Genomic DNA, 13,017 nt, shown 5'->3' with positions numbered 1-13,017 from the left:
TAACGACTTCTCTCTTGATGTAATAAAATAACAAGTAACCATAAAAAACCACCTTTTCATTACTCTCTAATTCTCTATCCTCTTTCTTTTCAATTAATTTCTTCCATTTTCATTTTCATCTTCCTCACAATCCATTCATTCATATCAACCTTTCTTCCTTGTTTCTCTGCAACAATTCTTCTCTGAAATTCTCAAATCTCAAAAAAGTTAGAGAGAGAACACAACACCAACACCACTCACAGCAATAATTTTCACTTTTTTCTTCTCTCTCTCTTTCTCTCTCTCTATTGCCAGCTCTGCAACCTTGTCCTTCTGCCCCATCCATACCCTGTTGCCATTTCCACCTTTTCTCTGTCAAATACACAAACCATAATCATCATCATCACAAGCTGAGATCTCTCAGGTACGTTCTCCTCCATCTCTCTGATCATCACTACCCCTTTTTCTTCTTTTCATGCTCAATCATACAAAACACCATGCTTTTTCACATACCCTTGATCTCTTGCTCTCATCGCCTTTCCTGATTCAGTTTCGTGATTATTCTTGATCTGGGTTTGCCTCAAATTCTGGTAATTTTAATGGGTTTTTCTTGTTTTTTGCTTTTTTTTTTAATTCTGTGATCATGTGATTTTTTTATAGCCTTGCCCTCTTGTTAATTTTGATGTTGTTTCTCAGTTTTGTGCTCTTTGATTATCTGATTCTTCATTTAGTTAGCTTCTTCCTGTTTCCTTTTTTGTGATCTCACCTTTTTATGTTAACCAAGCTCTGATTATACATTTGTCATGATTTGCATTTTTTTTTATGCCAACCAAGCTTTAATCTGAGAAAGAAATGGCTAGATGATCATTAGAGAAGAGGGGCTGGTAGATCTTAGTTCCCAGCTTTGGTTGATCATTCACCTAAATTATATTTTGAGATTCTTCATGTGTTTCTGCTCACAGCCTGTGCTTACTATTTGATTGTTAGCTCAGATAAACTGTATGGTCTTTGGTATTGGAGAAAGCACTGGATGAGCATTATTTGCTGAACTCAAATAGTTATCTATTACAATCTCGATCATACATTATTATTTTGCTCTTAGATAGCTTCGCAGATTTTGGAATACTGGAAAGAAATTGAAAATTGGGAATGCTGAACCCGTTTTGGCTATTAATGACTTGGATTTGGGACATTTTAAATGGTGGAGAAAGCGTTGGATGAGCAATCATTTGCTGAACTCTTTGCAGCAATTTACATTTAGAGAGCACTTCAACCTGGTAATTCTGCTCATAGTTTGCAGTATCCACCTAATTAGAGAAGTGGGCAATTTAGAATTTGACATGGATGGATTGCTGTGCAAACATGGTAACTTGTTGGCATTTACTTTATTCTTCACAGAACAGAAGTAATCTTCAGTTCGGGCAATTATCTAGATATACAGAAAGACACTAGCCTTGCTCTATTTTTCTGTTCGTTCAAGACTCAAACTCTTGTGCTTCCTACTTTTGTCTAGTCATTTAGTGGTGAAAAAATGTGCACATTGCAGTTCTATACAAGACGACAAGTTGGATTTAATCAGTGAAACTGCTTCTATAGAGGGACATTTGTCACCAAAGTTCAAGAGTCCCTGCTGAAGTGATTTTCGAAAAACCCGGTTTAATAAGTCAGGATCAGCATTGTGTTGATTTCTGAAATGTGTTTTGAGGAACCAGATATTGTGCACAAATGAGGAAAACAAAATAAATATCACCCCTAAGAATAGTAGTGCCAATTTGTAAAGAAGAAAATGATCTGTATGTAGTTACTACTCACTAATGCATGTTTATTGATAAACAATGTAGTAGAGAAAGAAAGAAATTAAAAAAAAAATCCCCTTTGTCTGCTAGTTGAGGACCAGATATTATTAATCATGATATGGTTCGTGGCTGAGGGTTGAAATTGAGAAGGAGACTGAGAAGGGTTGTAGTAAAGAGAAAGGTTTTGGAGAGTGTAAAATATACCAAACCTTTTGAATCTGATGACATATTTTGCTTGTGATCGAATAACCGATAATGAAGATTACTTAAAGGATTTTCTTTGGATATCATCTTGAACATTATTTTAGAAAATTGAAACAAGACATCTTAGGTGTGGAGACTCGTGAGCTTTATTATGTAAATAGTGTCTAGATTCATTACGCTGGGCAGAATCTATTGAGTTAGTAGTCTTGTTTTAGAGGTGATTTTTCCCACATACAGGTAAATGTTCACGCTGTAGAGATTATTTCTCTTCAGAGCTATAATTAAGTTGTTAGTCGTGCTTTCTCGTGGGCATAATGACAATGAAGGAAGAAATCAATGCCTGATAATCTGTCTCTGTATGTCCAATTGCTTGTTTCTTTCTTTCGTTTAAGAACATATTGTATGAATATTATGGTCTTACAACTGTGAAGTTAACTATACTGTGTCATTTTGTTGAGTGAGTTTTCATGTTTGTACATCAGTTGCTTGCTTGCTTTTTGTGCTAATAAAAGATACAGGGAGATATAGAAAATCAATACATACATTTTTTAGAAGTTCTTTTTTTTTTGTGATTGTATTCTCTAAAGTACACAATAAAGTCATTCTGCTTGATTTTTGTGATGATAATGAAAGATGTGGAAAATAATATGTTTTGCAAAATGAAGTCCTGTTGCTGCTGCTGGTCTTCACGCTTGACACATGAATCTTAATCATGACAATAGTGTGCATGATATGGTGGTGGCGAAGGATATGCAATTACTTTATTTACAAAGTGGTACATGCGTTTTTCGCGCGAAAACATTATTAACTCCTTTTCCTCTCATGCAGTGGATTACTTTGGAATTTGTAGAACGTGTTTGCTGAAAAGACAGTATTTTAGACAGAAATTTCAGCTATGTCTAACGCTGCAAAAGTTTTGGATCCAGCATTCCAGGGAGTAGGCCAAAGAGTGTATCCTTAATAAAAAGGGCGACTTTATAAATGAACTTGAATATTATGATTTATTCATTTAGAAATTTCTTTAGGAATTAAGTTAAAAAGGTACAAATAATATGATAATAGAAAAAAGTACTGCCACGAGAATAATCAAACACTGTAAACGATCATCACCTATAAGCATTACTTTTCCTGATAATATATTTGATATATCTCCTTCCACTTGAAGTGTTTTAGACTTAACTTCTTGTAGAGGGACTGAAATATGGAGAATTGAGAATTTTCAGCCAGTTCCATTGCCCAAATCTGAACATGGGAAATTCTACATGGGAGATTCTTACATCATCTTACAGGTGCGAGCTGTATCCATTATTACCTTAGATGTGTTTATAGTTATACATTGCTAAACTGACTGCATGGGTGACCCTAGAGGCTAATCAGTTCGTCTTTTTTCTGTTAGGCTGTGCACTATGCCCTAAATTGCACTTTCTGTTCTTATGAGATTGAAACAGACAATATTATGCCGATTATCATATTTCAGATTTTGCTGAAAGCAAGTAAACAGTATAATATAAAAAGATACTTCAATTCACATTAGTCTAAAAGTGTGACCTATTTCAATATATAATTCAAGGGGGCTGCACAGTTTATATGTTATTCAAGTTATAAACTAAGTAAAGCCTTTTATCAGAATTCTACTCTTAGGACAATACAGAGTCTTTAACAAAATTCCTATATTGAATGAAGAGATAGATGTCAAATTTTGGCATACAATTTGGGAGTTGATTTAACATGTATTTGCAGACAACACAAGGCAAAGGGGGCAGTTATCTTTTTGATATTCACTTCTGGATTGGCAAGGATACAAGTCAGGTTAGTTTGAACTTCACCCTCCCTTATCTCCAACTTGACCTTTGTCTCATTCAGCATTTTTCCCCCTCAAGGTGACTAAAATGTTGAACCTTGTAAGATTATATTTTTTCCAGAAAGTTTATTCTGTAAAGTTTTGTGCTTTCTTTTTTGGCAGTTTCTCATTCCTTTTCCCTTTCCTGGTTTAAAATTTTTTTTTGATATGATGAATCCTACATTTGAAGGGGTTTCGGTTGCATGATTCATAAATGTTTGAAATTCTTAAACCAATACATTTTGATAAAAAGAATAATTTGTATTGACATTGTGACTATCCTTGTAGGATGAAGCTGGCACTGCAGCCATTAAAACTGTTGAACTTGATGCATCTCTTGGAGGACGTGCTGTTCAGCACAGGGAAATCCAAGGGCATGAATCTGACAAGTTTTTGTCATACTTTAAGCCATGTATTATACCATTAGAGGGGGGTGTCGCCTCTGGTTTTAAAACACCTGAAGAAGAGGAGTTTGAAACACGTTTGTATGTATGCAAGGGAAAACGAGTTGTCAGAATAAAACAGGCATAGTATTCTCTATTCATGAACTTCATAAATTCAGTGCACATTCATTGGCCAAAAATCTGATTTAATGTTTTCCTTATGCAGGTCCCTTTCGCACGGTCTTCACTGAATCACGATGATGTATTCATCCTAGATACTCAGGATAAGATTTACCAATTCAATGGTGCAAATTCCAATATTCAGGAAAGAGCCAAGGCCTTGGAAGTTATTCAGTTATTGAAGGAAAAGTATCATGAAGGGAAATGCGACGTTGCAATTGTTGGTAAGGAGACAGACGCATGTTTTCCTCTCGCTTGTTGAAAAGCCTATCATATGATTTTGTATTTCTGTTCTTCAGATTTATATTTTGATTTGTTTATAAATATAAAATGTATCCCAAATTGCAGATGATGGCAAGTTGGATACTGAGTCAGACTCAGGTGAATTTTGGGTCCTCTTTGGTGGTTTTGCTCCCATTGGTAAGAAGGTAATCAGTGAGGATGATATTGTTCCAGAGACCATTCCTGCTCAACTTTATAGGTATATTGATTTATCCTGGTATCCTCTCCTCCCCTACGCTTTTTCCAGAAGCATCTGCTTCAAAATGATCCTCTACCTAGAGATGGATGTGCTACTTGTGACATTTTTTTATGAGACATAATGAGATTCTGATTAAAACAAAGGGTTTTTGAATTCTTCTCATTCTGAAGTTGAAGATGGCTTCTTTTGAAGTTTATTTCTTTATGCTCTATGATGTGTGCACTATGAACTTAAGTTTCTTGATCTAAAGGATATGACCATGTGCTGGCAGTATTGCTGATGGTGATGTCAAGTCTGTGGAAGGTGAACTTTCTAAGTCACTACTGGAGAACAGCAAATGCTATTTACTGGACTGTGGTGCTGAGGTATATGTCTGGGTTGGCCGGGTAACACAAGTTGAAGAACGAAAAGCAGCTTGTCAAGCAGCTGAGGTAATGCAATTGCAGAATCTATTTCTTCGTATGTATAATGGTTAAAAGTGGAGAAATTAATTTTACTAATTGTTCAGGACTATGTTGCAAGTCAAAAAAGGCCAAAGTCTACAAGGATAACCCGGGTTATCCAAGGTTATGAGCCACATTCATTTAAGTCCAACTTTGATTCTTGGCCATCAGGATCTGCTACTACCGGTGCTGAGGAAGGAAGAGGAAAAGTTGCAGGTGGACATTGTTTAACTTCTAATTTTGCTTGCCTTTTGACAATTAGCAATGCTAACTAAGTATGGTCTTTTCTTCACTGCCAGCTATGCTGAAGCAACAAGGTATGGGACTCAAAGGAGTGGCAAAAAGTGCCCCAGTTAATGAGGAAGTTCCACCATTGCTTGAAGGAGGTGGAAAAATGGAGGTGATTTTTTCTTTAATGAGTTTCTTGGCTCAACTAAAATAATACCAATCTGCATGTAACATTAATTAATATTTTCAGGTATGGCTAATCAATGGAAGTGCTAAGACTCCATTACCTAAAGAGGATATTGGTAAATTTTATAGTGGAGATTGTTACATAGTACTGTACACTTATCACTCCGGCGAGAGGAAGGAAGACTACTTCTTGTGCTGTTGGTTTGGCAAAAACAGCATTGAGGTAATTTCAGTCATTCTGACTTAATTTCAGAATACATTGTGAAAATTGCTATAGGTTTTATATTCACTCTACCGTACTTACCCTATTGTTAAGACTGGCCTAGAGTTTCCATGCATGGCTAAATATGTTATTTCTAATTACATATTCGTTGTCTATGAATCTATGGTTGTCAACTTGTCATAACATTCAGTATATATAGTCAACAACTTTACTAGAGAATATACTATGAAGTTTCTTGGCTTTATTTAATGGTGGCTATGCATTGTGGATAGCAATGGGCAAAATATGCTGTATCAATAAACATACACGCTCTAATTAGAGGAATTAATCTTGATTGTAAAATCATAATGTATTATCAGGACTGCATTAATAAAAATATCTTAATCATCTATACATTGCTGTATGATCATTATTTGCTCCCCTTACTAGATAACGCCATACATGCGCGCACACACAACCCAACCGCAATTTTGTTTTTCGGGATGAAAATCCTTCATGATCCACTTGTGGTCCATGACCAGCGTTAGGCTAATTTTGGCCTACTCCTTAGTTATCCTGGAAAGTCTAACCGGAGAACCACACTAGAGATAAACATCTCTATGTGAAAGAGCTACTGAAAATTCAGCACAATCTCCTTTGTACTTTGAGCATCTATAGTAAATGCATGCTAATAGCATATATCCGAAATCCACCCACATTATGTTACATTATCTTAACATAATATTCTTCATAAGAACTCAGAAGAAAACAACTATATAAATGTGACATATCAAGTCTATGAAATCATCTACAATTTTAAAGTAAGAAAATAACTCCCTATCCCACTAGCTAGCCGTTTTGGTTGCTTGGAGTTTTTATGAATTTATGTCTATCTACAAGTTGACTTGGTTATGTTTCCAATTTCAGGAGGACCAAAAAATGGCTACTCGGTTGGCTAATACAATGTTCAACTCATTAAAGGGTAGACCTGTTCAGGTATTGTAATGTGAATATGAAATTGGGTTGTGGTTTCGAAACTGGATGTAATTGTAGTGGCTTCTTGCAGGGTCGCATATTTGAAGGTAAAGAGCCACCTCAGTTTGTTGCTATTTTCCAACCTATGGTGATCCTCAAGGTAACATTTGAAAAATCCAATGCTATTTTGAGTAACATGTATAGATTGTGTGAAGTTAACTAGTTTGATGACTTATGTCTTCTTCAGGGAGGTTTGAGCTCTGGTTACAAAAAATTAATAGCAGATAAAGGTTTGCCAGATGAGACATACACAGCAGAGAGTATTGCACTTATTCGTATTTCCGGAACATCCATTCATAATAATAAAGCAGTGCAAGTTGATGCAGTAAGTACCCATTTAATTATTCATTTTTGTCTATTATGGTTATGTTGTTAGAGCTTCTTTCTCTGCTAAGTTGACCAAAATTATGACATTGTTATTCAGGTGGCGGCATCATTGAATTCTACTGAGTGTTTTCTCTTACAATCTGGCTCAACAGTTTTCACTTGGCATGGCAATCAAAGTTCCTTTGAGCAGCAGCAGCTTGCGGCAAAAGTTGCTGAGTTTTTAAGGGTACATGTTTTTTCCTGCTCTCTTTTGCATTTTGTTCCTTTCTGTTTTAAGGACTTTCTATCCTCTCCCTATTTGTAGCTCACATCTTTTCTACTTAAATAAAAAAACTCACTGAAACTTTAAGGGAACAGCTCAACTTTTTGGGCCTTCCATTAAATTATTCAAGCACTATCATATAAACACAAAAAGTGTTCTCAATCATGTATAATTCAAACACTTCTGAGTTTCTAGTGTCTAGAGACTGGTTTAGATTTATCTTTCAGGGAAGAAGTTCAACTCTTCTATATGTAAAACTTTTAAGCAAACTTGTGGAAATGGCTTTTATATTTCTATAAGCTTGGGATGGCTATATACTTATGGTTTTGCACTAAGTACATCACTTGTAACTACCTAGCGCATCTATGCCCCTGTGTAATTCTTTTTCTCAAGCATTAATGACTGTAGCTTTAACTCGTAATGGTTTTTTGTTCATTCGTAAAGGTTGCTTGCTTTTAAAGTGTGGAGTAAATCATTGTAGTGTTACATTATACATTATTTGTTAACATGTTACAAATCCATGTTCAGCCAGGAATTGCTTTAAAGCATGCAAAAGAAGGGACAGAAACCTCCGCATTCTGGTTTGCTGTTGGAGGAAAACAAAGTCACACCAGCAAAAAAGCCACTAATGACATTGTCAGAGACCCACATTTATTCACTTTCTCATTTAATAGAGGTAGTATTTCTCGTAACAAGACTTCTCTGTATGAAATTGTGTTAGAGATAAGCATATTTATTGATTGATATTTGTTTTTTCTGACCATTATTAATATTTTTTTATATTTCTTTTGCAATATGGATGTACCAGGAAAGTTACAGGTTAGTGTCACTTTGTGAACTTTCACACTATTGCTAGGATACTTGTCAGAAATGAGGCAGTGACTCTGAGGTTCATGTATTCTAAATCCATTTTTATATTTTGCACTTCAGGAAGAGGAGGTTTACAACTTTTCCCAGGATGATTTGTTAACAGAGGACATCCTAATACTTGACACGCATGCTGAAGTGTTTGTTTGGATCGGTCAGTCTGTGGACACTAAAGAAAAGCAAAATGCTTTTGAAATTGCCCAGGTAAACACGCTCAACAGATCAGAGCTTTTGTCTCCTATATTTCCTTTTACTTCATGTACTTAATTATACTCGAAAATTTTCCATCAGAAATACATTGATAAGGCTACATCTCTGGAAGGGCTTTCTCCTCATGTACCTCTGTATAAAGTAACAGAAGGGAATGAACCTTGCTTTTTCACAACATACTTTTCTTGGGATCATGCAAAAGCTACGGTATGTGCTCAAACATTAAGGGAACCCCCTTTTTGTTTGTCCGTATTCTTATAGGATCTTCATTTTCACACTTCTAATCATCATCACCCATGAAGTTAATAGTTTTCTGGGTCTGTCTGTGTTGGTTGACCATGACAACAGTATAATTCAAAGGTTTAAAGAAAACATATTGTTCTCATCAAATATAGGGATGACAACAGCTTTGAAGTTTTATACCACAGGTTCCATCTTTAAAAATAACCGTGGAAGCTCATATTATGGGTATAAAACAACTGCTCTCATGTATGAACCGTTGGCACTTGGTTCAATTATAATATTTACTTACACAAAGTGTGTCAGTGGGAGTGTGATTTGTGAAGTTGATATCAGGTGATCATGAGGTGGTTGAAGAAATTCAACAGTGAGGCTAAAAGCTAAATTGATTCTACCATTTCCTGTGCAATCTTTGATAGTAGAAAACTAAATGAAACTAAATGGCATTTTTGTAATTAAAATTGGCATAAAAAATGAAAACAGAAATGTTTCCTTAAACCAAACAAGCCCTTAATTTGTTGAAATACTCATTCATTATCTTCCTGATGAATTGCAGGTTCAGGGGAACTCATTCCAGAAAAAGGTGGCATTATTCTTTGGGTTTGGCCATTCTGTTGAGGTATAAACCTGATTTCTAACTTTCATGAGAAATTTCTTGTTGTTGAATGAACCATGTGTCATGAACCAACTATCTCAAAAGCTCAGGTTGTTTGGTGAAGACGCGTAATGATTTTATATTATTCTAACACCATGCTTTAAGAGTCACTTTTTACCTTTGTATCCTTCTATCTAAGTCTCTTATTTCTTAGTTATATAGTTCCCTTGTTCGTGCTTCCATATGCTTAGCTAGGATTTCCTGAATCTGTTGACAGGAAAAGACTAAAGGACCAAGTCAAGGGGGACCAAGACAAAGAGCAGAAGCTTTGGCTGCCTTAACTAATGCGTTCAATTCATCTCCTGAGTCACCATCCAGTGCGGTATGGCAACTTGCTTGCTATCTTTTTTATTTACAGCCATTGAACTTCAAACCAACACTAGATTCTCTTGATAATATAAAAGGGCGTGGGGTAATGAGACGGCATTAAACTCATAGCATTTCACATTCCTGTATTTTATTTCTTAGTTGTAAATAATTGAGTTTGGGTGAGTATAGGTTCAGTTATTTACCCCAAAAATAATGAAGGGAAAAGTACTCACAAATATTAAATTGAATTTAATATCTCCTGAATCGATAAGTGAGCATCAAAATTCTCACCTTCTTGGTTTTTATTTTGGAAAGTTAAGTCATGCCATGGGGCACCAGGAGCTATAGAGTCAAATTAAGTATTCTAATTATTCCTCTATGACTGATTATGGGGTTTTTTATTTAGGGTCGTTGGAGCAGCCTCTGACAGCATGACTAATTTTTTATCTTAAAAATTATATTTTGATAATCATTCGACTTTCTGCAGAGTGGATGCCTCTTCAAAGAAATTAGAAGTTCTTAGAAGTTTATTTCTCTCTCATTTACATGTAGAAATGCACTCATTTTTACTATATCACATCATCCCAGTTAACAACACCTAAGCTATAGAAATAAGCTATATCACATCATCCCACTATATCACTCATTATTACTAAGTTTCTACAGAGTTTTCAGCGCTATTATTAAAAACACTAACTTGGTAAAATTAAAGTGGGCGAGATAGGTAAAACCACAAATTCTTAATCACAGAGGCATATAACAAGTTGCACTGATACAACAATCAGCTATTGAAGGCTTAGCATTTCTCTTTCTGTATATCGAAGTTATAATACAAGCATTTCTTTTTCTTGTTCTATCCTTATTTCATGAATGATTGAAGATAATAGATTCATTCCTAAGCAGCCTCTATTGCATTGAAGAAAGTTAGCATTAGCTGTGTTCATCTTCATCTTATTCTAATCATTGCTAATTATTTGGCGTTTTTAATACCATTATTGTTACATTCTTCTTGTCATGTGCCACTTTGGTTTTCCTTCCTTCAGTTATCATCCATAAACAAAATTAATTTTGGCATGTTATTGAAAAACTTAGTTGGTATAGTCATCTAGATTTAGTATAGATAGTTGGATCGTGGAAATTTGTGTAAAAATCATAGATTGAAACCTGAGCTTAAAGCCTAGAACGCTACAGAAGCACTTATTTCTTAAAAAACACTATATTTAATAGTGTCATAGGTGAGTATTGAATAAATTAAAGAAAGAAATGGGCGCTTCCTTCTTATCTTTTCTACTCTTGATGACACAGGATAAATTGAATGGCTTTAATCAAGGAGGACCTAGACAAAGGGCAGAAGCTTTAGCCGCCTTAAACTCCGCATTTAATTCAACATCCGGAACTAAACCTATTACTCCTAGGTCATCAGCAAGAGGTCAAGGATCACAACGAGCAGCAGCTGTAGCTGCTCTATCTCAAGTTCTCACTGCTGAAAAAAAGAAACATTCACCTGACACGTCTCCGATGGCAAGCAGTAGTCCTGTTGTGGGAAGTAGCACTCCTGGTGAGAAATAGAATTCATATTGTCTATTAGTCAAATGTGTTTCTTATGATCATATTATGACAAGTTTGAGTTGTTACAGCTGATGCTAAAAGTGAAAGTGCCCATTCTGAAGAAGCTCTTGAAGAAGAAGCCAAGGAGAGAGAGGAACTTGCCCCTGAAACAGGTAGCAATGGGGATTCAGAACCGAAACAGGAAAATGTGGAGGATGAAAATGATAGTCAAAATAGTCAGAGATTCTTCAGTTATGAGAAATTAAAGGCTAAATCTGAGTTGTCTGGAGTTGATCTTAAACGGAGAGAGGTTAGTCTTACTTTGCACGTAATTGATTTAGGGTGTGTTTGAGTAAATAACTTAATTAAGTGCGTATCACATAAGCACTTATTTATAAGCTTATTGGAATATGTTCAAAATAATTTGTAGGTAGGTACAAATATTTAGTTAGAAGCTTAACTGCTTGTGAAAATAAGCTCAAAACAGCTTATAAAATACTTGCATAAATGCTTATGCTATAAGATAAACTCATCCTAAAGTGGAGCCTTAATATGTTATTGTAAGTGTGAAATTTATTTACCTCCACTGAAGTTTTGAAATAAAAAGATTACTTGAGCCTCCCATGATTATACTTTTTAATTCTATGCTTCGGGATGATATTGACTTTTTTTCCTTTCCACTTGATATTTCTTAGGCCTATCTGTCAGAAAAAGAATTCGAAACTGTATTTGGAATGACAAAAGAAGCATTCTCGAAGTTACCAAGATGGAAGCAAGACATGCTGAAAAGGAAAGTTGATTTGTTCTAGAGACTCAAAACCAATGAGTGGCATGCATGCTATGTTGCATCCTAATATATCTTTCGTCAGTTATCTTGAAATGCACTTATCTATTGGATAGTGTGGTTTTATTGGTATATAGTACCATCTTTGGATTCATATGCATAGCACTTTGCTTTTGGCCTATGATGAAAGTAGCTGTGGTTAGTGTTTGAAGTTTGAATTTGACCCTGGAGAGTGTTTTTTAGTTTCTCCTTTTTAAATTGATGCGGTCTCTTCCTCTTGTAATGTTCACATATAGTGTAGCAATGAAGACAGTTGAGTGCTGGTTCAATTCTTTCATTGTGTCAAGTTTGTATTTTAAAGTTGTTTCCTTTTGTTGCTATTGGTTAAGGAGGTGGGGTGTATATGTATTGCATGTGATACTGAATCTCAATATGAAAAGAATGAAAATTTGTTTGTTTGTTATTTGTGGCTGCGAATTATGTAAATTTAGCTTTTTGCTTCTCATTTTTCTCAATTGGATTAACAACCTGTTTGGATACAAACCAAAGAGTATCTTTTTGAGCTTCTTCAGTGTTTTTTCTAGTAGATAAGCTTCAAATATGTAACCAAACCTGTTCTAAGTCTTTAGCCAAAAGCTAAGAATCATTTCATGAGATTAGATGAGTTTCTTTAGTCAGTCAAAATTCAAGAGCTCAAGTTAAATGAGGAATATTATTCTAACTTGCTTTCTGAAACTTAATTAGCCTAAGCAATTATTGCATTATTATATCAAATGCTGGATTGTAATTGGAATGCATTATGCTACTTTTTAACTGGAATACCAAAGCTTTTGCTTTTTTATCATGATATAAGAATAA

At 35.1% G+C, this 13,017-nt stretch overlaps 1 protein-coding gene across 3 annotated transcripts; it reads left to right on the top strand.

Annotated features, from left to right (window-relative positions):
- The first annotated feature begins 65 nt into the window (after window positions 1-65).
- LOC130730164 (villin-3) lies at window positions 66-12,622 on the top strand. Of its 3 annotated transcripts, none has more exons than XM_057582097.1 (25): window positions 66-403; window positions 1,082-1,256; window positions 2,808-2,930; window positions 3,169-3,268; window positions 3,720-3,788; window positions 4,108-4,344; window positions 4,429-4,606; window positions 4,731-4,863; window positions 5,135-5,294; window positions 5,372-5,522; window positions 5,606-5,706; window positions 5,785-5,943; window positions 6,850-6,918; window positions 6,989-7,057; window positions 7,145-7,282; window positions 7,382-7,510; window positions 8,075-8,222; window positions 8,355-8,365; window positions 8,477-8,617; window positions 8,705-8,830; window positions 9,420-9,482; window positions 9,736-9,840; window positions 11,133-11,385; window positions 11,465-11,685; window positions 12,071-12,622. In XM_057582097.1, the coding sequence occupies exons 3-25, from the start codon at window positions 2,875-2,877 to the stop codon at window positions 12,182-12,184; spliced, it is 2,931 nt and encodes a 976-aa protein (XP_057438080.1). In that variant the 5' UTR covers window positions 66-403; window positions 1,082-1,256; window positions 2,808-2,874; the 3' UTR covers window positions 12,185-12,622. The 3 variants fall into 3 exon arrangements, with proteins under 3 accessions (XP_057438080.1, XP_057438081.1, XP_057438079.1); XM_057582098.1 differs by lacking the exon at window positions 1,082-1,256 and adding an exon at window positions 530-569; XM_057582096.1 differs by lacking the exon at window positions 1,082-1,256.
- Window positions 12,623-13,017: the final 395 nt, after the last annotated feature.

The sequence above is a fragment of the Lotus japonicus genome, chromosome 1 (assembly GCF_012489685.1).
Source record: "Lotus japonicus ecotype B-129 chromosome 1, LjGifu_v1.2".
Classification (NCBI taxonomy): Eukaryota; Viridiplantae; Streptophyta; class Magnoliopsida; order Fabales; family Fabaceae; genus Lotus; species Lotus japonicus.
Note: the sequence above shows the minus strand (reverse complement) of the source record. Positions and strands in the feature narration are given on the sequence as shown.

Bases quoted from the DNA above. Each gene is read 5' to 3' on its own strand.
- LOC130730164 (XM_057582096.1), top strand. From the start codon at position 2,875: ATGTCTAACGCTGCAAAAGTTTTGGATCCAGCATTCCAGGGAGTAGGC. The intron at 7,058-7,144 runs GTAACATTTGAA...TGTCTTCTTCAG, and splicing joins AACCTATGGTGATCCTCAAG to GGAGGTTTGAGCTCTGGTTA. The intron at 11,686-12,070 runs GTTAGTCTTACT...GATATTTCTTAG, and splicing joins TTGATCTTAAACGGAGAGAG to GCCTATCTGTCAGAAAAAGA.